The sequence below is a fragment of the Glycine soja genome, chromosome 18, assembly GCF_004193775.1.
Source record: "Glycine soja cultivar W05 chromosome 18, ASM419377v2, whole genome shotgun sequence".
NCBI classification, from domain to species: Eukaryota; Viridiplantae; Streptophyta; class Magnoliopsida; order Fabales; family Fabaceae; genus Glycine; species Glycine soja.
Genome location: NC_041019.1, coordinates 56,327,832 through 56,351,063, shown reverse-complemented (window position 1 = coordinate 56,351,063; position 23,232 = coordinate 56,327,832). Strand labels below are relative to the sequence as shown.

At 33.2% G+C, this 23,232-nt stretch overlaps 4 protein-coding genes across 6 annotated transcripts; 3 read left to right on the top strand and 1 right to left on the bottom strand.

The window, feature by feature from the left end:
- Positions 1–589: 589 nt before the first annotated feature.
- On the top strand, positions 590–4,341 carry LOC114396653 (metal tolerance protein 11). 2 transcript variants are annotated; one of them, XM_028358742.1, is made up of 6 exons: positions 590–846; positions 1,836–1,945; positions 2,030–2,275; positions 2,556–2,636; positions 2,773–3,006; positions 3,571–4,341. In XM_028358742.1, the coding sequence occupies exons 1-6, from the start codon at positions 675–677 to the stop codon at positions 3,916–3,918; spliced, it is 1,191 nt and encodes a 396-aa protein (XP_028214543.1). In that variant the 5' UTR covers positions 590–674; the 3' UTR covers positions 3,919–4,341. The 2 variants fall into 2 exon arrangements, with proteins under 2 accessions (XP_028214543.1, XP_028214544.1); XM_028358743.1 differs by lacking the exon at positions 590–846 and adding an exon at positions 1,214–1,309.
- A 2,199-nt stretch (positions 4,342–6,540) lies between these two features.
- Positions 6,541–14,620, top strand: LOC114396579 (probable sulfate transporter 4.2). The gene is made up of 17 exons (XM_028358641.1): positions 6,541–6,960; positions 7,084–7,132; positions 7,608–7,809; positions 8,175–8,343; positions 9,515–9,580; positions 9,664–9,771; positions 10,295–10,402; positions 10,497–10,562; positions 10,681–10,741; positions 10,893–11,020; positions 11,550–11,591; positions 11,857–11,973; positions 12,362–12,413; positions 13,154–13,292; positions 13,369–13,457; positions 13,880–13,956; positions 14,061–14,620. The coding sequence occupies exons 1-17, from the start codon at positions 6,664–6,666 to the stop codon at positions 14,385–14,387; spliced, it is 2,097 nt and encodes a 698-aa protein (XP_028214442.1). The 5' UTR covers positions 6,541–6,663; the 3' UTR covers positions 14,388–14,620.
- Positions 14,621–15,008: 388 nt separating this feature from the next.
- On the bottom strand, positions 15,009–18,070 carry LOC114395530 (histone-lysine N-methyltransferase ATXR6-like). Of its 2 annotated transcripts, none has more exons than XM_028357331.1 (6): positions 17,799–18,069; positions 17,571–17,645; positions 17,253–17,482; positions 16,008–16,108; positions 15,589–15,801; positions 15,009–15,380 (listed from the first exon to the last, which is right to left on the bottom strand). In XM_028357331.1, exons 1-6 carry the CDS (start codon positions 18,022–18,024, stop codon positions 15,221–15,223), a joined length of 1,005 nt encoding a protein of 334 aa, XP_028213132.1. In that variant the 5' UTR covers positions 18,025–18,069; the 3' UTR covers positions 15,009–15,220. The 2 variants fall into 2 exon arrangements, with proteins under 2 accessions (XP_028213132.1, XP_028213133.1); XM_028357332.1 differs by having other exon boundaries at positions 15,215–15,385; positions 17,799–18,070.
- A 2,082-nt stretch (positions 18,071–20,152) lies between these two features.
- LOC114397614 (NAD(P)H-dependent 6'-deoxychalcone synthase-like) lies at positions 20,153–21,637 on the top strand. Its single transcript, XM_028359735.1, has 4 exons — positions 20,153–20,522; positions 20,618–20,861; positions 20,965–21,141; positions 21,239–21,637. The coding sequence occupies exons 1-4, from the start codon at positions 20,197–20,199 to the stop codon at positions 21,437–21,439; spliced, it is 948 nt and encodes a 315-aa protein (XP_028215536.1). The 5' UTR covers positions 20,153–20,196; the 3' UTR covers positions 21,440–21,637.
- The last annotated feature ends 1,595 nt before the right edge of the window (positions 21,638–23,232 follow it).

The following is a 23,232-nucleotide window of genomic DNA, read 5'->3' as shown; positions in this document are numbered from 1 at the left end:
ATTAAAAGAAAAGAAAATTTTGAAATTTAAATTAAAGGAAGAGTGGAAAAGAAAATTTAACTTTTTGTTTTTAAAATCAATTATTTTTTAAATTTTTCTTTCAACCAAACAAAAGAAAAAGATATTGTTACATGTATGTTTTTCTTTTGATTTTTTTTCTTTTAGTTTCACTCATTACAAATGTACCCTAAGAATCCGTGTAGGAGAAAGAAATGAAAGAAAAATAAAAATGAAATAAATTTTTAAATTAAAATTGAATATAAAAGTAGAAATTCCACTTTATTTTATTGTTTAGTTTTTTTTTGTTTTTTTTACAATCACACCTGAAATGGGCACTACGCAACCCGGGCCCAGCGGTTCAGATTCATGCGGCTCCTGTAAAGCGGCCACATCAAAACAGTGTTCCGGTCACGCAATCTCATCCGTACACGTGTAAAGCGTAAATATTCTGAACCCAGTGGCGACCCATCACGCTCCGAAACTACCCAATGAAACTGCAACACGCGCCATCCTCTGCCAAAACACAATCCGCGTGTACCACGCGCTCTCAGATCTGCTATGGCTGACGTTATAACAAGTACCTACCAGAACGAATCTCGTTGGTCTCTACTTTGCCTTCTTTGCTTTTCTCGGGCTAACAAAAGACGACGCCGTTTTGACCCGGCGACCGGGAAATGGTGGAGCCGGTGGAGCTTCGCTGCGAGGAGCAGCTCTCGCTTCTGTCAGATTCGAGCAATGGTGATCGGTCGTGGCGGTTGAACTTCGACGGGTTTCAGCTATCTTCGGAGCACGCGGAGAAGCAAGTGAAACCCCCTCGCGGACTCCACGACTGTTACGGGGTTCTAGGTAATTTTTGGAATCTATTGACATAGATTTTCACTATTTTTTTTTTCATCATGGAATAGGAACCTGCATTTTGCTTTTACATTAGTGGTTGTGGTTAATTGTGGTTTCTGCTTTGCTGTGATGTTTTGTTCCATTTTTTTTATATTCTTCGTATGTGTATTGTGTCCCCTTTGCTCTAAAGATGCTATTACTCGATTTCATTCAGTGTGCGTAGTAGTATTTTATGTTTTTTTTTTCCTTTTCTGCCAGGTTTAGTAATGTTTGTTAGAATTTGGAAGTAAGCTAGGTGTATCTTGTGGCTCTCTTTTTTGAGATTTGGACTGATGATGCGGTAATATATATATATATATATATATATAGTTGAGGTGGGTTTTTTGGTGTATTGGGTATTGCTTGCTTTTTGAGGGCAGCTGTTGGAAGATGGACTATAGGGTTTCGCATTTGCAAGCTCTAGAGACCAGAGGCAAAACTTTTTTTCCACACTGAATTAACTTTTTTTTTCCCCGTTTTTGGGTTCTGTGTTTTTAGAGGAAGAGGTTTCATAGAATTGATGCTTAGGTTTTACATTTGAACTGAGTGCGTTTGGATTTCTGCCTTATTTCTACAAATGAGTTTTTTGGAGCCTGCTCTTGCTGAAGTTTATTGTTTCCAAGTTTTCATATTGCTGTATTAGCCTCCTGTTGTGCTGTGACTTCATTTGTATGATGTTTTCTGGTTTAGGAAGCTTTTTGTAAAATTTTTGTGGTCCATGAAATGAAGTTCATTTGTCCTATATTGGTGATCATGGAAGTTCAAAGCATAACTATGACTTTAAATATCATATAATTTTCTTCATCTGTTAATCTCTATCTTTTTTTTTCACCATGGAGGTTAGCTATGTTTCTGAACTGTATGCTTTGAGTATGGCATCCTTTCTACTAAATTGAAATGGGATTTCATGGATCTTGTCTTAATTTTTTTTGTTCTTTTTCTGTTATATATTTCTTCAGGTCAAGAAGATAATATTGCAGAGTACTATCAGCAGCAGGTTGAAGTGCTTGAGGGCTTTACTGAAATGGATGCTTTAGCAGAGCGTGGTTTTATTCCTGGAATGTCAAAGGTTTCTTTTTCTCTTTTATGGTCTCTAGATTTAAGATTGATATGTAGTCAAATGCTTTTGCTGAATATCCACTGATGTGGGCAGGAAGAGCGAGACAAGTTAGCAAGAAGTGAGACATTTGCCATCAGAGTGTCAAATGCAGCAAACATGGTTCTTTTTGTTGCCAAAGTTTATGCATCAATCAGGAGTGGTTCCCTGGCCATCATTGCATCCACGTTAGACTCACTTCTTGACCTCCTTTCTGGATTCATCCTCTGGTTCACTGCATTTTCCATGCAAACACCAAACCCATATCAGTACCCTATAGGAAAGAAACGGATGCAACCATTGGTCAGTTCTTCTAATTAATATTCTGTTTGAAACTATCTGAATCATCGTCTTCTGTTCTTGCCTATTGATAGGATTTCAGTGACTCTTAGGAGTTACTTAAATCTTAATAATCAAATTAAATATCAAGAAAACTACCTAGCATACATTTTTTTGTATGCATGTGTTCTATAGATAAAGTATAAACTATAAAGTGAAAGTTCATTATTAAATTGTTAATGGCTTAACGAGTTATTATGACTGTGCCTTGGTGCTGAGATTTTGAATTCAAAATTTGGTACAGGGAATTCTTGTTTTTGCCTCTGTTATGGCGACACTTGGACTGCAGATAATCTTGGAGTCTACCCGCACATTAATATCTTCTGTAAGTTGATTCTTGCTCTATTTTTTTAGGCAAATCTGACACCCAAACTGCTAAAACATTAAATTTTCATTTAGTTGCATTTAGGATCTCTTTTTTTTCTAGGTATTTCTAATGTGTCTCGTAATGACATTTCCAGGAAAATGCATTCAACTTGACCAAGGAACAAGAGCGCTGGGTTGTGGGCATTATGCTTTCAGTGACTTTGGTGAAATTCCTGCTGATGATTTACTGTCGTTCTTTTACCAATGAGATAATTAAAGCCTATGCCCAGGATCACTTTTTTGATGTGATCACTAATATCATTGGCCTTATTGCTGCACTTTTGGCAAATTATGTTGATGATTGGATGGACCCTGTTGGTGCTATCATTGTAAGTGAATACTTTCCTTTTGTTAAAGGTTTTGATTTGCTGATTATATCCCTAGGAAAGGAGATATATGTCAGATTGGGAGAGATACCTATAATAAGGCTATAATGATTCATTCCTGGGGATAGAAGGTAAAGAACCACATCCAGTAATCTGATTGATCAACAACTGTAGCCGTTTGCGTGTCTCTGCCTATGCTATATCCTATATGCTCCTATTATTTAAAATATCAAGAACTCACATTCCTCAGATGAAGTCTTTCATTGCAGAAGAGCAGTGTCATCTGATTATTATTATTATCATCTAATTAGCTTATCAAAATATCTGAAACCTCTCGGCGAATGTTGTGCATATTGTGATGGTTTAATACACATCTTTATGCCCTATGCTGGACTAATAAGATTTTAGTGAACCACTGTTGGTTCTTTTGAGCACAAGTTTTTACTGGAAACAGTTTACTTTTACTTTATGTATATGCATATCTAACTTGCAAGTGGCCATCATTTTATACCTGGTCACTTGTATAAATTTTACTTGTTTTACTTATGTGTAATTCATCTACTGCAGCTGGCTTTGTACACCATTCGCACATGGTCAATGACAGTGTTGGAAAATGTTAACTCCCTGGTTGGAAGATCAGCAGCACCAGAGTATCTTCAGAAACTTACATACCTATGCTGGAACCACCATAAGGCTGTAAGGCACATTGATACGGTTCGGGCATACACATTTGGATCTCACTACTTTGTTGAGGTTGATATTGTCCTGCCATCGGATATGCCCTTGCAAGAGGCTCATGATATTGGGGAATCATTGCAAGAGAAGCTTGAGCTTTTGCCTGAGATTGAGCGTGCTTTTGTTCATCTTGATTATGAGTATAGTCACAAACCTGAGCATGCTCAAGCACACTCTTAGCAGCAATCAGGAAAAGCAATGCCTTTGTTGTTCATTTCCTTTTCCCTTTCATCTCCCGTTAGTTGTATATGCGAACCATTTCTGGTTGTTCGGAATCTGAACCTAAGGGCAAGTCACTGAGAAGTTGGCTATCAATCCCAAATTTCTGGCAGCCCTGATAATATCCCAAATGTATATCACGATAGGTTTATCAGGCAAGACCCTTTCAGGTTCCATTTAGGGTAAATAGAATCTTACTACTTTCTTTTCCATTCCCCCTTTTTGTACAGTGCACTCTTTCGGCCTTAATTCATGATGTAAGGTGTTGTGTGTTGGTGTTGGTTAATTTCTAACATGTGCAAGTATATATAATATAATTATGTACAATGGAGTAGATTTCTTATTAAAATGTAAGGATTACATAACAGACATTTTCCCGAATAACCAAGCAGCTATTGACCTGAAGAATCACAAACAATGCTACCAAAGCCAGATGCTCTTGGATTACTTGCAAAACTACCATCCGAATTGACCTTGACGAAGTCAAATGTTCATGTGTACTTTTAGAGACTATGGATATTAATGCAACATCTCATTAATTTGAGTGATGCAACATTTCACCATTTTTTAATAGTGTAATGTAAACATTACCTGTTATTTTATTTATCTATATATATATATATATATATATATATATATATATATCAATAACTCAAATAGACTTTTCAATTTGCTTTAATATATGGTGCTTTAACTAAAGCAAAATAAAAAAATATATTTGAATTTAAGTCATGAATATGGAAGAGTATTAAATATTAGAGGTAAAATTCAATCACTTATAATAGTCTTATTTTTTATGTGACTTATAATAGTCTGGCTGAAATATAATTATCTTTATGATTTTATAAAATAATAAAACAAAAAATGCAAATCTGTTTAATACTGCTATAATAATTTAGTCTTTGTGGGCTACAAAAATGAAATTTTTCCACAAGTGTTTACCGTTTCAATTCACCCAATCCTTTATACTCTTGAGAACATTATTTAACGAGCTTAATACATTGTTAGTATTTTTTTTATGACGAGGATAACAAGGTTAGAACTTAATACTGCTTTCTACAAATTACTTAAACTTCCCATCGCTATATAGGTGAACTAATAAAAAAAGTATACTGTTATTAATTAAAAAATATTCTTAGTATGACTTTTAATATAATTATTATAAAAATTTAACAATTTTTTATATTAAATATATGACAATTTGTATTTAAAGACATTCCAAAAGTATCTTAAAATAATACAAAATGTGATATTTAAATAAATGATAATGTATAGTAACATTTTTATACTATTAATAATAAATCTTTAAACTTTAATTTTAATTAATAATATTATAAATTTAAATTTTATTTTAAAAATACTCATAAAATTAAACCATTTATGTGATACTTATATTGAATGACATTACTCATATGGTCAATTGTCCAATAAAGGCATATACTTTTATGAGAAATTAATTAATATCTCATCAAAAGGCTTCGTAATAAATTAAAAGTATAAAAAATTTAACAATTAGTATATTCAAAAGTTGTATCATATTTTTCTATAATTAAGACAAAAGTTTTTTTTTTTTACAGGGCCGAAGTATTACTAATCAAATTAATTACTTTTCAAAAAAATTGAATTAATTACATTTAATTATGATAAAACATTTAGAAATATCTTATACATAAGATAAGATACTCCTATAATATAAAATCTCTAGAAAATACATACTGGTCTTCAGTCTGGAAATTGAATCTGCCCCAAGAAAAGTCTAGGTTCATGTCAATAATTCAAACGTTTTTTCAAACAACTTTTATTAGCAATTTCCGCCACAAATGCTTAATTTATATAGTACACATTACATCATATGTTTTTTCCGGTTACATTGATATTACATCCATCCGCGATGACGAGAATAAACTAACTACATGCATATTAAATAATTGGAACACTCATTGTTTTTTATTATTAATTATAAATAAATCAATCGGACCCAGCCTTGCGCCCAGCACAGTGACGTGTGTAACTTGATCTACCATCAGTTTTTTTTTTAATTATAACATTGTTTGTACTCATGCAAGTAAAAGTTTATATGTTAGTAAAACTTTTGTAAAACAAAAAGTTGAATGATTATGCATTTTATATTAGGTCTAATAATAAATTATTGTTTAAATTATTTTATGATAATTATTTAAAAAGTCAATAAATCTATATAAGTGTTATGATTAAATGATTTTGTAATTTTTTTTACATGGAACACAATTATTTTTCTTAAAAAATATATATTAGTAAAACTCTTTTTCTTTAGTAGCTAACACAATTATAGTTAAATTAGAAAAAATTATGTCAATTCATTCAAGCATGCGTCCAATAATAATTTACATAAAATTTGTGTTTAGGTGAGTTTTTGTATTGAATTTTATTATTAATTTATTTATAGAATATATTTTTTCAAAAAAATAGTAACCACTTTACGTCAGAACTAATTTTATGCAATCTTAATCAAGTTTAAGTTTTCCGCACGTCTCTACTTAGGCTAACATGCATTCCTTATTCCTTGAAATTATTAAATGTAGATTTCTTTGTGGGTCCCATTTGCTATTTTCCTTAGCTTCGTGAATTCTAGACAGCATTGCATCGCATTTGATTTTTAAACGATGCGCCACTGCTAGCGCATACTCTGAACTCTCACCATATATATATAATGCGCCGGCGGTGCGCATGGAGATAACCTACGCATCCCCTAGCTTCTCCGACCTCCGCGCCATGCCGTCGTCGGCGACCGCCGCGCGTCCCGTCAGGATCATTCCCCTGCAGCACCCGACCGCCACGACGTCGTCGCCGCAGCCGAACGCCGCCTTCTCGCGCTGGACGGCGAAGCTCCGGCGAATGACGTGGCTGGAGTGGATTGAATTCTTCCTCCCTTGCCTCCGCTGGATTCGCATCTACAACTGGCGCGAGTATTTCCAGGTCGATCTCATGGCCGGAATCACCGTCGGCGTCATGCTCGTTCCTCAGGTAATCGATGATGATGCTCGTTTTCTGTTGAATGAATTTTCGAATTCTGAGGTCTTGAATTGCTAGTTATTGTGTTTAGTTTTGATATAATCGATGCTTGTTTTCTGTTAATTGTTGATGCAGTCGATGTCGTATGCGAAATTGGCTGGACTTCAACCGATATATGGACTCTGTAAGATTGCTGAAATACCGTGCTCTTCAAGAATTTTCTGGATTGTGTTTATGTAGTTAAGCTCAGTTCCGTGTTTAATTGTCTTCAGAATATAGTGTTATAGTTCTGTCCTTTTTTCCTGATATGATTTGAATTAGCTTTTGATTTTTCTGATAAAAGCAAATTTCCATAGTGTAGTGCTAAAAAATTTTAAGAGCAAGGTTTGGTGTAACATTTTTTTGAGTAACAGCTGGAAAATTCTAGCAGTTTTTTCTTTCTTATTGAGAGTCTTATCTCTCATTGTTCTAAGCAACAGTGCTGCTCTTGCCATGATGAGTATTGATGGAATTCTACCCTTTTGTTCTCGCCAGATGTCTGTTAGTTTCAAATTGTGTTTTTCTACATTTTCATGTTATTTATATGCATCATCAATGTTTTACGTCCTGAAATTTTGTATAATGCCTGCTTATTGATGTTATTTCTCTTTGCAAGGAAGACTCTGGTTTTGTGCCCCTATTTGTATATGCCATATTTGGGTCTTCTCGCCAGCTTGCAGTAGGTCCGGTGGCATTGGTTTCTCTCTTGGTCTCTAATGTGCTGGGTAGCATAGCTGATTCATCCACTGAATTATACACAGAGCTGGCAATATTACTGTCCCTTATGGTTGGGATAATGGAGTGTATAATGGGACTCTTGAGGTATTTTCGTCATTCCTCATTTTTATCAATAAGGAATCCATGCATGAAGTTTTCTTTCTTTGTTCTTTCTCTTTCATATCTAATACCCTAACTAAATTTATAATTCTACTTTCTCTTCTGTATTCATGCATCTATATTACATGATTATTTTGATATACCAATAGACATGGTTGCAGTAATGCCATGATAATTGTAATGGCTTAAGTTGCAAAATGACTGCTTTATAGCAAGAGGAGAGATTGGATCATTGGACTCCTGTAGTAGTTATATGATTCTGCAGGCTCAGCACTCAGCTTCAAGCCTGAATTTTTTATGAAAGGGATTTTAACGATAACCTATGTATACTTGTCTTTTGGTTCTTTCAGGCTTGGATGGCTGATTCGTTTCATTAGCCATTCAGTGATTTCTGGCTTTACAACTGCTTCGGCTATTGTCATTGGTTTATCTCAAGCGAAATACTTCTTGGGGTATGATATAGATGGGAGTAGCAAGATCATTCCAGTAGTTAAGAGTATAATAGCTGGAGCAGATAAGGTATGCATTTCATTTGAAATTTGAATTATTCAATGGAATTTTTTTACCTTGGTGGTATTGTTATCTAGCAATTTTTATGGTAAAATTTAAGTCACGTGTCATATCACTGTCACAGAATTGATCCTTTTTCATCTCTTTAATTTTTAACCTTTACTACATAACTACATATAATTATAGATGCTACTGATAACTAAATCATGTAGGAAACCTAAGAAATTAGGATCGAGACTGATGATAGTTAGGTTTTGTAGGTGTAAAATGGATAGATTATAAATAAAAACATGTAGTTTTAGGGACAACTTAGCATCTGCTTGGGTATGGTGAACTGAATGGTACCTGCTGAATTGAAATTCTGGGTTTGATGGGTTCTTGGGCCAGCCTGCACAAGGAAGGATGGTGGTTTTTAAGGACTGGATGTTCAATTCTTTCCAAGTAAATTAGGTCTGGGAAGGTAAAAAAATTAAATAATTGAAAACAAATTTGAGAAGAGGAAAAATAACTTCAGCTTAACATTTGAGGTTCCTTTAGCATCAAGGTCACACCAAGAATTTGGTTGCAGCATACAACTGAGAAGTAGCAATTTTATGAAAAATCCGAAATTGAACATTGAATCTGAATGAATGCATTATGAACATTCAAAAAGATCTCATGTATCATGTATGCAACTCATCCCATGAGGATTAGGATTGAGACTTTGCTACCATTAATCATTAAACACAAAAAAACATGGATGCTAAAACAATTGCCAGTAATATCTAAACAATATAAACTATATTAAATTAATTTGTATGTCCCTTTAATTTTCTAGAGTTTTCAAATAGGTTCTTATAGTTTAATTTTTTTTATTGGGACCTCATTGTTTAAAATAATTTTCTAATAGGTGTCCTTATTATAAGGACCCAGTTATGAAGAACCCATTGTTTAAAGTAATGTGTGTCATTATTATATGTTTAATTTCAATTCATCAAATTAGACTGCCCTTTTATGTCCATAATATGTTATTTGGAATCAAGATTCCATTTTGAACTTCAGCTGCAATGAACCTGTTATTTATTAATACTTCAGAATTACCATATTTGTTCAATTGTCTATATTGTTGTTTTTTTTTCAAAGTCATTATGGTGTTTTCACTTGTCAAATCCCATCTTTAACAGAGTTTTCCTTTTTATAGTTTTCATGGCCTCCTTTTGTGATGGGATCCATTATGCTTGCAATACTGCTTGTCATGAAACACCTGGTATGAATCTATCTCTGATGTTTGGCAAAATACCTATCTTAGGTATCAACATCCTACTCATTGTATTGATGTTATACAACCAGGGAAAATCGAGGAAGTACTTGCGATTCTTGAGAGCTGCAGGTCCTCTTACAGCAGTAGTTCTGGGAACAACTTTTGCAAAAATATTTCATCCATCATCAATTTCTTTGGTGAGTATCAAATATATATAGCATGTTAATAGTAATATGAATCTGGGTAAAGCTACTAAAGTAATAAACAAGGAATGAAGTTCCATGTGGATACCATCATTAACTAGATTTAACTATTATGTACTCTATTATTAAAACATTTTTGTTCTTATACCCCTAAAATCATCGTGCATAAAATTTTGAGAAAACTGGTAAAAAGGATATTCTGAATTTCTTACATCTGTGTTCTAGGAGAAACATGAACCAAAAAAGTAGTTGATAATGTTGGCTTAATTAAACACTCTTGGTTATGAATGTAATCATGATACATAATAATCATGTTAATTTGTTTTTTGTTTATATTATTGGAGAATGTCTTCTCTCATTTGAATGTCTTACACTCATGTTATTGTTTTTGGTTTACTTCCCTTGTTATTGTAATATATGAATGCTCTTTTGTAAATGAGAACTATGTATGACTAAGGTCAGTAATTTACTAACATGAAGCTGATAGAATTAACAAATAATACTGGTTTTTAATTAGGTGGGTGATATACCTCAAGGCCTACCAAAATTTTCTGTTCCAAAATCTTTCGAGTATGCACAGTCCTTAATTCCAACTGCTCTTCTCATAACTGGTGTGGCTATATTGGTAAGATCTCCTTTTCTCCACTTTGAATTTAAAGAAAATAGTATATTGGGATTTGGGAATTATTTTTCCAATTAAATTAATTTTCAACCGACAGGAATCAGTGGGAATTGCGAAGGCATTAGCTGCAAAGAATGGGTACGAGTTGGATTCAAATCAAGAGGTATATTTCTTCCAAAATATATTTACTGCTCCAACATATTATTGGACATGTCTGGACTCCCCTCCCAAATGCTCCAACATATTATTTGACAACTATTTTTCCTGATATTTTTTTACAGTTGTTCGGTCTTGGTGTTTCCAATGTTCTTGGTTCATTTTTTTCAGCATACCCCACAACAGGTAAGTATTCAATTGGACTCTGAAAAATAAGGAGTCATTATTTGTAGTTGGTTACTTAGCTTTTGGTTCCAAAGCCTCAATTAATTTCAAGATTATGATTTTACTTGAATTTTTTTTTATATTAATAGATATTTCTTTTGAATGTATGCAGGATCCTTTTCAAGGTCAGCTGTAAATCATGAAAGTGGTGCAAAATCTGGTGTATCTGGGATTGTTTCAGGAATTATAATGACCTGTGCACTTTTGTTTCTAACACCATTATTTGAGTACATACCTCAGGTTTGTTTTCAAGTCTTTATAGGTCATAGGCCATGTTTGAAAATGCTTTTCCTTGTATTCAATGGAAGTTCTACTTCCATCTGAAACATTATACAATTTACAAATGACTTCTGCTGGTATTCAATTCATAACATCAAGAATGAAATGGATATGGCATTAAGACTTACAAAAATGATTTAAAATTTGGGTTCATTTGCTTAAGTTTTAAAAAAGTTGATGCAAGGATACAGCTTATTTTTAGTATTTTTCTTCAAAATCTACTTTTTTTTTGCTCATGAGGAAAGCTCTAAAACAGTTTTTTTAGCATTTTGGTTTTAAACATACATAACATAATTACTATAAAAATTTTAAGCATATCTTTTAATTGAAAAAACACTTTGCTTATAAAAAAAGTCCCTTTTTATCTTTTCTTTCTGTCATTTTTAACTTTTGATTTTTTTTTCTTTATTTCTCTCTATCACTCAAATGTAAGAGATGCATTTTCTTTTCTGGAATGCTGATTATGAATTTTTTGGCTACAACAATCCAGTGTACCCTTGCTGCCATTGTGATCTCTGCTGTGATAGGTCTGGTAAGAATTCCTCTTTTATGCTGAAGGATTAATTTCTTCTTCTGCATCCATGGGTCGTTGGAAGTGATTTTTTGTTCAATATAGAAAAGAGAGGAAGAGATAGCATTACTAGTTTTATGCCGTTGAAAATGGAAATATGTAATGTTAAAATAGAGCTTGTCTCTATCATTGTAGAAAATTTCTGTTTAGCTGCTATATCCTTTTGGATGGTTATCTTATTTGTTAACTGAGCATTCATTCTTAATTCTTTTGCTTGATTTTTCAGGTAGATTATGATGAGGCCATTTTTTTGTGGCGTGTAGATAAGAAAGATTTTCTTCTTTGGACCATTACTAGCACTACAACATTGTTCCTTGGTATTGAGATTGGGGTCCTTGTTGGGGTGAGTACAAGGTGAATTTTTTTTTTTTCTGTTAGTAAGTAATGGGTGCATTATAATTGCAAAAACTTTCTTTTTCACTTTTAGAATCTGTTCATAATTTGATGCATCAACTTAGTGAGGCTGAAATCTTTATCTGGCTATGCATATTCATTGTGGAACCATGTTTGTTGGCTAAAACTTTAGTGCTTCATTGTCTTTGTTTTCATTTAGAGAAGAAGAAATGGGTATAAAATCATTTCTTAAGATATTGGATTCATTGATTTCATTCAACTATAAACTAATATAAATTAAAAAATGATTTTCTTGTATTCAACATGCAAAAGTTGTGGCATTTTCCATAGGCTAAGATAATCACTTTTCTCACTTTATAAGGTTTTTGAAATTGTAGGTTGGGGTTTCACTTGCGTTTGTCATTCATGAGTCTGCAAATCCACATATTGGTAAGTTGATTTGCCTGGGTTCAGAAATTATGCATGCTTTTGTTTGTTCCACACTTACATCATGTATATAGAGTTGGATCATATTGTAGATGCTAACTTGCGTTAATATTGAATAGTCATGGTCAAGTCATGTCCCCTAAAAGTAAGAAAGCAACCATTATGATTCAATACTTGTGCTTATGGATTATTAAAGTCTACCAGACTATCAGTCTACCTGAAAGAAACCACACTAAAATCATCAGCATTAGTATAGGAAGACTGCAATAATCTACAACAAATGAAGGAATGCTAACAGCTCAATACAGAAAAATAAATTAGAAAATATGATAGGACTATGTTTTAGGTTTCAATGGATTAATCCCAAGTTAAGGCATCTACATTTGGTAGTGTGTCTGAATTACTTGTTACGTTAATTCAGCGGTTAATATTTTAATCAAATGCCATAAAGAGTGTATTTCAAAGTACAGAATTCCCAGCTGATAAAAAAAAAAAAAGTACAGAATTCCCAAAGTTATTTGATATCTGATTTTTAAATAAGCATCTGTGCATGCCTATAGTTTTTTTAAGATATAAATTGTATACCTTTCAAGTTCAATATAACTAATAAAAAGCAATAATTCAATCTTGCATCTAATACAAGATTAGTCCTTTTCTATTTTTCTAGACTGGAATGTCTCTGTATATATTGTGTAAATATGTTAGTATGCTGACATCATTGTTTGGTCTGATCTGCACTGCAGCTGTTTTGGGTCGTTTGCCAGGGACAACTGTTTATAGGAATGTTAAACAGTATCCTGAAGCATATACATACAATGGAATTGTAATCGTTCGTGTTGATGCTCCAATTTATTTTGCAAACACAAGTTACATCAAGGACAGGTAATGAGAAGTGAGTTGTAATTGACATTTTCCCAATCAAGAGCGTGCCTTAATTCATTTAGAGTTCTCTTATCAGGTTGCGTGAATATGAAGTTGATGTTGATCGTTCTAAAAGACGTGGACCTGAGGTTGAAAGAATTTATTTCGTGATTCTAGAGATGGCACGTAAGTCTTGCTTGCCCTGTGCACAAAGAGGCATATGCTGTATTGTTCATGTGTTTAACTATTTAAGCTAACATATTTCTTAACATGTTGAAATTTTATTTAAAGAGTAAATGAATGTGAATGTATAATTATCGATGTGTACTAGTGGCACTAATGGTCAATATGACTCAATTGATTCATGAGACTATCAAAATGCCTAATTTCTAATGGTGGTTAACTGTGTCATAACTGGATCGTGTGGATGCTGTGTGAGACATTTTCAGCAGGTGTTTATCATTTTCATTACTTTTAAGTTACCTCAGATGCTGAATTACATGAACCACATTGTACTGAAGTTTGTGAATGCTGTTTTCCACTACAATTGTTCATAACTAAACTATGAAAGGGATAATGATAATAATTCTGACTTCTGATGACTGCAGCTGTGACATACATAGATTCTAGTGCTGTTCAGGCTTTGAAAGACTTGTATCAGGAGTACAAATTACGGGACATTCAGGTAGAATAAGATTGTGAAGTTTCAACTACCGTTAGAATTCTTGAAATAATCGCTACAGGTTTACAATGTCCCCACCAACCAACTTGAGCTTATTCTTCTTGCAGATTGCAATATCCAATCCAAGTCCAGAAGTTCTGCTTACCTTGTCTAGATCGGGTCTGGTGGAGTTGATAGGCAAAGAATGGTACTTTGTGAGAGTACATGATGCTGTTCAAGTTTGCTTGCAACATGTTCAAAGCTTGAAAGGAGCATCTAACAGTCCACAAGCACCATTCTCTTCAGTAGAGAACAAACCAAGTTTGTTTGCACGATTATCAAAAGAGAGAGTGGAGAAGCTTTCAATTACCGACTTGGAGTCTGGTAATGGCAGGCCTCCACTCCCCGAGGAGAGAGATTCCAAATTGGAGCCATTGTTGTCTAAAGATCATTGAAGTCTACTTTGTATCATAAGGTAAAAAGTGTATTTAGCCATTCTTTCAGAAAAAATAAAACGAATAGGTTAAAGTTAAACCGGGTGTAATCAAGCCAACGTTAAAAAATAGCTTGTGTAATATTTGATTGGCCGGTTGTTGTAAAATTAAATGAATTTTTAAGAATGGTTTTATTATGTAAATCTCCTGTCAGCTGTGTATCTCTAATACGAAAATCTTGTTAAATTATGAAAGGTTTCTGACCAATTCAATCCTATTTCAATTCAAGATAAATCATCTCATTGATCCATCAAGTCCATTAATGTCATAAAAAAACAAACATAAAAGGCTAATTCTTCGACACCCTTACTAATATAATTTAGTTACAAAATTGGTGTCTATTACATAAACATATACAAATAATCTACATTGTCCAACTTACGTCCTTTACTTGAAACACTAACGATAACAAGAAAAGTACCATAGTAATTTATTCAGTAACAATACCGAATGCATCTTTTTATTTTTCTTTTCTTATCTTTTTCCTCATCTATTTAGTACTATTTTTTTTATTATTATGGAAAATATATCAACGTTTGCTAAAAATATGCATTGGCCATTGCATATATAATAAAATTAATCTAATCAATAAACAATTCCAAATATAATTGAACAATATAATATAAACCACAAGTCTACTGTGAAATATATTGAGTATCCAACATGATACATGTGGGGTAGTGACAAGGCAACCATATTAAGGGGTGACCAAATCAACTAAGAAATGAAAAAATCACGAGCTTACAATCCCTCCCTGTTACGGTGATTTGCTTATAATTTATATTTGAACGCAATCAGACAAAATGTTCAGTTGGATATTCATGTTCATCTCCGTTGTAGTCGTAGTACAACCTTTCCCCCTTTGTAATATCTCTATTGGCAATTAAAAGAACCCGACATTCACCTCCAACATCAAACCTCACGCATTTCAAGTTCTGCTTCTTTTTCCCTTCCCTACACTAGAGGCAAGAGCCTTCATTAATAGTTGTTTCCATCAAACAATCACATTACATCAACTGAGAATAATAATCTTTAAGTGACAGGAATCCTGTCAAATGGGTACACTCTTTCTATATTATAATTAGCCTATTCTTAATTTCAGACTTGCTTCTTTCAAAAAAAGACTCAAGATAGCAGAGAATAAAATCTGAGAATAACTTACGGTGTGTGATTATTGATGCCGTTAATGAAACGAGCTATGTTGCTTCGTTTGTCTGGACAGATGACAAGCGTCCGTGAAGGATCAGAAGCTGAGAGAAGTGTCATTATACTATCTCCATCATCATTTTCCCTATTCTTTAAAAAGTCTACATCTCCAACATATTCTGTTATTATGGTTAAATCTTTGATGGATCTATCTGCTTCTACAGTGAAGCTGCACAAAGAAATTTAAAAGTCAAGTGTTTTTCCATTGTGACATGAAAATTGGGATTGCTGTTGAATGCTTATATATTTGGTGGCACATAACATATTATGTGTCAATTGTTGAGCTATTGAGTACTACTACTATGTATTCGCTGCGTTTCTCAGCCAAATATTAAGGAGACAAGGACAATGCCAGTTTATGCTCCATATACATACCCTTCTAGAGGATCAAAAACAACCATGAGAGGCGGCCATTCTCCTCTTTCCATCATACTTTTGCACAGGTTTAAGGTCTCGGTGTCTTCTTTTGACAAGACCTGAGTCAAAAGATAAACAAGCATGAGTGAGTGGCCAAATCAAATGCAGAAAAATGGAGAAGGATCAGGAAACTACCACTGGTTCTAAATGCACATACTTATTCTTATTTTAATTTTGCCCCATTTTAGAAAAAGCTTGACTATTACGAAATACATTATTCTTACAAACATGTGCGTACAGATAACTAGACAAAACATCGTACATTGCAAAACCAAATGGACAAGTGCAGAAAAAAACCCCAACGTATCTTGAGGGAATTGCAATTTAAAATAAAGCTAATTACTTTATTTACTAAGAAACAATGATAATTTCACATTAGATGGGAGTCACTCCATTTATATTGCACAGTTTGCAAACTTTGAATTGTCTGTGCTCCTTAGACATCACCAATTAGTACTCTACTTCTGTTATAGCAACTGCACCACGGAACAGTCTTATATCAATAAGGATAGGTTTGGGAGCAAAACACCAATAGCTCAAAGTAACATCTTTTTTTCTTATTTAAATTCATCTTTTGCTCCTGCTTTTTCTACATAAACAAATGTTCATGATCCCTTTTATGCAATAGTGAATAAAAGATGCGTTTTGTATCAACCGGAAACATAAAATGCTCATTTCTTCGATAATTAAAAAAACTAGGCAGTGAGAAGTAAAAATATATACTAGCATATTACCCCTTGGATTGACAAAGGGGAGAAACAAAATTTTACCACATGTAAGCAAGCACACAAACTCTAAACACAATTTCTTTACTTGACCAACTCTAGCTTCTCAACATATGCAAAAATCTAAAGTTTAAAAGGTTATATGATAATACACTGATCTCTGCACAGAATGCTTCACTAAACCAATCAATCAACGTGTAAATCAAAAACCTTCTCAACTAATAGCATCACATTTTTTCTATCACCGTGATATTGGTGCGAAGTATTCACCAGTTTTGTTGATAACTGATTTTTGCCAGAAAACCCGACTAGCCACCTTTAGTGGAGTTTCCTATCTCAATCACGTTTTTTCCATTAAAAAAGCTTAAACTTAAGGACACCGAACCCAGGACCGCTTGGACCAGCGACTTGTTGGTACCAATAGCATCACATATCATTTCATTTAAGCACAGAATAATTAGAGTAAATAATTAGGTACCTGCATTCCACCGCGCTCAAGAGCAGGGCGATTAGCGGACCTTGGCGCCATTGCAGGCATGTAAGTAAGCTCATTGCTGAACTCCGTTTCAGTTGCGATCAACGCCGTCGCCAGCGACGCCATTTGCTCCAATCTCCTCTTCGGATCCTCGCTCGGCACGAACGCCAACAGCTTCCTCTTCTTCTTCGAAACCACCAAGCCCCCACCCCTCTTTCGCTTCTTCCGCGTGTCTAAAAACCACACACCAGATTCAAGTTCCAACCTTTAATCCAAATAATAATAACAACAATAATAATCTTGAAAATGGTTTCGCCTTACCTTGGTTCGCCAATGCCTCGGGCGAGCGTTGGATTCGAAAGAAGTCAATGATTTTGGTCTGCACAAGAGGGAAACCTGCAATTTGCAAAAGCACCAGAGCTTAATTAATAAATTGTATAGAGAACCCTAATTAAACCCTAAAAGCTAGCTCATGAATATTGAACACATTACTTTGAACGATTTGGGATCTGAATGAAAATGAAAGTGAAGCATGCAAAGAAAACATACACTTAGGTTTGTGATTGGAGCAAGAGGGGCAGAACCAAGAGCCTTTGGGGACAGAGGGAAGAATGGGACGGAGGCAGAAGAGGTGGTAGCCACGGTCGCATTTGTCGCAGAGAAGAAGCTTCGAAGGAGAGTGGCCTCCGCCGCATTCCTCGCAGGAAACGTCGTCGTTTAGGGTGGAGGAAGATTTGGGAGCGTGGGTTCTTCTTCGACCCAGTGAAGAAGCCATGGATGCAGAAATGTGTGTAGTGTCAGAATCTTTCAACTATTATAATAATAATAATAATAATAATAATAAAGAAGAAGCTCTTCGCGCCATAATTTCGATTCGCGCCACGTTGCGCCATAGTTTTGGGTCTACATTCATAGAGGCCAGGCCCAACATATATATATATATATATATATATATATATATATATATATATATATATATATATATATATATATAACTAGTAGTCTTTATAGCATTCGAGAATAACAATCACACCAATGTATAGTGTAATTTAAAATTTATGAAAAAATATTTTACAACCTATTATTTTGTTAAATTATTTTTTAAAATTTAACTTAATTTATGGATGAAAAATTATAATGAAATATTTATAAATTTATTATCTGTGTGAGTATTCTTTTTACACGTTGCAAATAATTTAGATTGGACTAAAAACAATAAAATTTAAAATTTTGACATAAAAAAATAAATTTAATCATTCTTAAACTTATTTATTATAAAAATAATTATTATTATCTTGTTAAAAATAAATATTTTCTAAAAAATAATTAATATGTTAGTGATGACTGTTTTGTATTTACTTAAAAACTCCTTTAAGTTAAAAGTTGTTTGCTGATTTTTTATAGAAAATTTTTAGTTTTATTTAAAATTTGTTATATCGTTCAATGAAAAAATATTGTGTAAAACTAATTTGATTTATATGTCCTTATATGATATAAAGTGAAATTTTGTTTAATAAGTTTCACTGTTAGATTAAGACCACCACCACTGAGTCACCAAGTCAATTCTAAATTTTGTTTAAAAGCTTCGCTATTAGACTAAAATGACCTCCGAGTCAGCGAGTCAATTCTAAATGTTGTTTAATAAAACTATAGAAGTAACCTATTAGAACAAGACCACTCCATTTAGTCAATTTATTTTATTTAAAAGCCTTGCTATTCAGAATAAATTCGTCAGTCACTCCCAAATTTTGTTTAATAAAAGCTTTAGTTAGAATAAGACTACCAGTTCCAAATTTTGTTTAAAAGCTTCACTATATCACCAAGTTACTCGTAAATCTTAAGATATGTTTTCATTTGAAACATTATATATAGTCATTAAATTACAATATATTTTAAATGAGATCACATCTTAAAATAAGAAATGGAAACTACTAATAATAGCCAATAAATTATAATAAAATAATTAACAGTTGAGATTAAGATTTGTATGATATTTTAATTAATTTTTAATATTTTTTAATAGTTGAAAAATTATTTGGTAAATAATTTTGAGTAATTTTTAACTTTTTTCAAATATTACTTGAAATAATATATTTTTTAAAACGTTATCTTTTAGTTTTTATTTTTTTTATATTTTTATATTTTTATCTTTAATATATTAAACTAATTTTGTAATTATCTTTTTTAAAATAAATCATAATTTTATTATTTTCTTATCATTTTATATTTTTCAGTTACTTTAATAACTAGTTTTTATCAAATACTTATAGTTTAATAAATCAACTTTTTAACTTTTGGTTAGCAATTAGTTTTACAACTTTAAACAAATTTTTCAGATAATTTTACAAGAGATAACATAAAAGTTATCTTTAAGTAAGTCACTCAAATCAACTAACTATTCGTTGATAAATAATAACTACATTTTTTTACCTATATAGTGTCACTCATCTATTATATTATGTTGGTTTCTCTTTCAACTTAATCTCAAATCTTGCGACATCAAAATTAATATCAAGTAGCACACACAAAAATATAGAAGTGTAAAAAATAGTAAAAGTTTGATTGTGTACTTCATTAGTTAATTTCAGACCTCAATGGTAAATAGTAATTTATTCTACCGCTAGAACTTGAACATATTTAACATGAGGAATTAAGTTTGTAAGTTTGCACACCCACAAAAGCAGTGGTGTCGCTGAATTCTACTCTGATGTGTGTTTTTGGTACATCCAAAAATGACCAAATTAATATTCAAAATTCGTGTGTTCGAATTCCAACAGCAGCTACCCGAGAGTAGATAGTCCATCAAGTACTACCTACCCACATCGTAAATTGGCAATTTTACTACTAATCCCACCTACCCACATCGTAAATTCTCATTATAAAAACGAGCTATGCTCACCCTTTTGTTTACATCACCATCACCAACAAGTTAATAGCATTCCGCAAAATGGCTGCCACCACCTTAGTCTCTGAAGTCACTCTCCCCTCCTCCTCCGGCCAGCGGAAGATGCCGCTGATGGGCCTCGGCACCGCGCCGGAAGCAACCAGCGCGGTTACCACAAAAGATGCTGTTCTTGAGGCCATCAAGCAGGGCTACAGGCACTTTGATGCTGCTTCTGCTTATGGTGTGGAACAGTCTGTGGGAGAAGCCATAGCTGAAGCACTTAAGCAAGGACTAATTGCATCCAGAGATCAACTCTTCATCACTACCAAATTGTGGGTCACTGATAACCATGCCCATACTATTCTTCCTGCCCTGCAGAAATCTCTCAGGTCATTGCTAATCTGCTAATAATTAATATTTACTTATGTAATAATTTCTCTGACTATATTTGTGTTAACTTTGCGTTGAAATTCACCATATGCAGGACACTTCAACTAGAATACATAGATCTCTTTCTCATCCACTGGCCCATTGCTACTAAGCCTGGAAAAGTTGTGTACCCCATTGAAGTATCAGAGATAGTGGAATTTGACATGAAGGGTGTGTGGGGATCCATGGAGGAGTGCCAGAGACTTGGCCTCACCAAAGCCATTGGAGTCAGCAACTTCTCCATCAAGAAGCTTGAAAAATTGCTCTCTTTTGCTACCATCCCTCCCGCAGTGAATCAAGTAATTAGTTAATAATTAAGTTAATCACACATTAGTTTAATTACGTGACTGATCCACTGATCAAAATCACTGATCGAACTAAACCTTAATCAATCCTTAACAGGTAGAAGTTAACCTTGGGTGGCAACAACAGAAGCTTAGAGATTTCTGCAAGGAAAAGGGTATTACTGTAACTGCCTTCTCACCCCTGAGGAAGGGTGCTAGTAGGGGTGCTAATTTTGTGCTGGACAATGATGTAATCAAAGAATTGGCAGATGCTCATGGCAAGACTGCAGCCCAGGTATATACTATATACTAATTAATTTCTGATTATTTTTATTTATATATTTGAAGTACTGTGTTTTCATGTTCAGAAAATTAATCAAATTTTTTTGCAGATTTGTCTTCGATGGCTATATGAACAAGGGTTGACTTTTGTGGTCAAGAGCTATGACAAAGAGAGGATGAAGCAAAACTTGGGAATTTTTGATTGGTCACTGACTGAGGATGATTACAAGAAAATAAGTGAAATCCACCAAGAGAGGCTCATCAAAGGACCAACCAAGCCTCTTCTTGATGATCTATGGGATGAAGAATGAGCAGTCACCTAAATTTCACAGTTTGAGTGTTTTCTGGTTACTCTTGAGAGAATAAAGCAAAGTGTCACCATTCTGTTGGTGCCAGATATTGCTCGAGAATTTTAATTAAATAACCCTTGCGAATGTTGATTATAGTGACACTACGCTATTTTCCATGTGATGTGGACGCAATCCAAATTCCAATTTAATTTCACTGAATCTTCTTACTTTTCTTACATTATACAATCAAGTAATTAAAAACTTTCAACTCTTGACAATTACAGATAACTTATTGAATCAAAATAAGTAGAATATCTATATATCCTACTTACCAACTTAGAAAAAAAATAAAAAAATTGTCAGTCCTAAGTCCAAACTGGTGTGCTGTATTTCAATGCAAACAAGTAGAATGAGTCCATTGAATTATCGAATTATAAAAATAATTGCCACGCCAAACCGCTACTCACTACGCTATTTTCAATATCAACCACTGTCACCTTGTGGGACACGTCGCTTCTAGCCAGCCCAAATTTTGCACAATATTTCAATTGAATAATTATCAACTTTATAAAATAATGGCTACAAATACAAAACGAAGTATCGTACTATAGTGTGGTTCTACAAACTGTTTAAAGAAAGTCACATGAAAAATATATTTAAACTTGAAATCCGTCTACCACAGCTTACATCAATTATTATTTATGATGTTTATCTTTTAAATAAAGTAATATGGCTGGTTTTTTTTATAGGAACCTTGATTATCTCACATTATTTTTCATCATACCTACTTCTACATCTGTTGAAAAAGAATCTCTGTATTTTTTTTTTCTTTTATGTCTTTGTTAAATAATTTGATGTATTAAAAAATATTTATAAGGAGTGTGAATATTTGGTTAGACGAATGTTGTAAAATTAATTTTGAAACAATGTAATTTATATTTCGATATTTTTGTTCTAAAAGGAAGTTAATAAAAAAAATTATTCAACATAAAATTATTTAAAATTATTTCAACTTCTTAACATAAAAACCCAATAATGTAAAGGCACTTGAAAGATTATTAACTTCTACTTAAGAATTGGGCCAAAATTAGTATTAGGACTTGAGAGAAAGTTGTTATAAACAATACCTACTACCTAGTACCTAGTTGCATAAAAGATCAAGATGTCAGCAAATCTAACGGAGAAAGTTGATATAGACAATAAATATCAATTTGTGTAAAACATAAGATGTCATCAAATCTAACACAATCACACATAAAATGTTATTTATCATCAACACCTTGATAGAACTTTTTGATATCATTCTCTAATTGCATCAGAATTTTTTACTTCAACTCCATTTCATTCCTAGTCTATACTTCTGATTAGTCAAATCTCTATTTTGTATAATTCCAAAAGCATGACATTTTTAAAATCTAGAGGGTAAATTGTCTTTATGTTCGCCCAATATAATCTTTAAACCATTAATAAAGACTCAAAAAAGAAAAAGGCAAATGTGGAAAAGGCTAAAGGAATGAGTTAGAAGAGGTAACTCGAGAAAGACTATGAGTTAACACTGGAAGATGGGAGGAAGGAGTAAACACTTGAGATATTTAACATCAATGAGTCATGAGCAAATATATAAGGGAACCTGACACCACACTTTAATCAAAAACCTTAAGGCTCAAGTTTATGAGTTTTCTCCTCACTTATATGATGCTCAACTTTTTCACTTCTACTTGATGTAAGACTTCACCCCACACTTGTACTCCAACAAATAGCAGTTTGCGAAAAACCCAATAATGTGAAGGCACTTGAAATATTATTAACTTCTA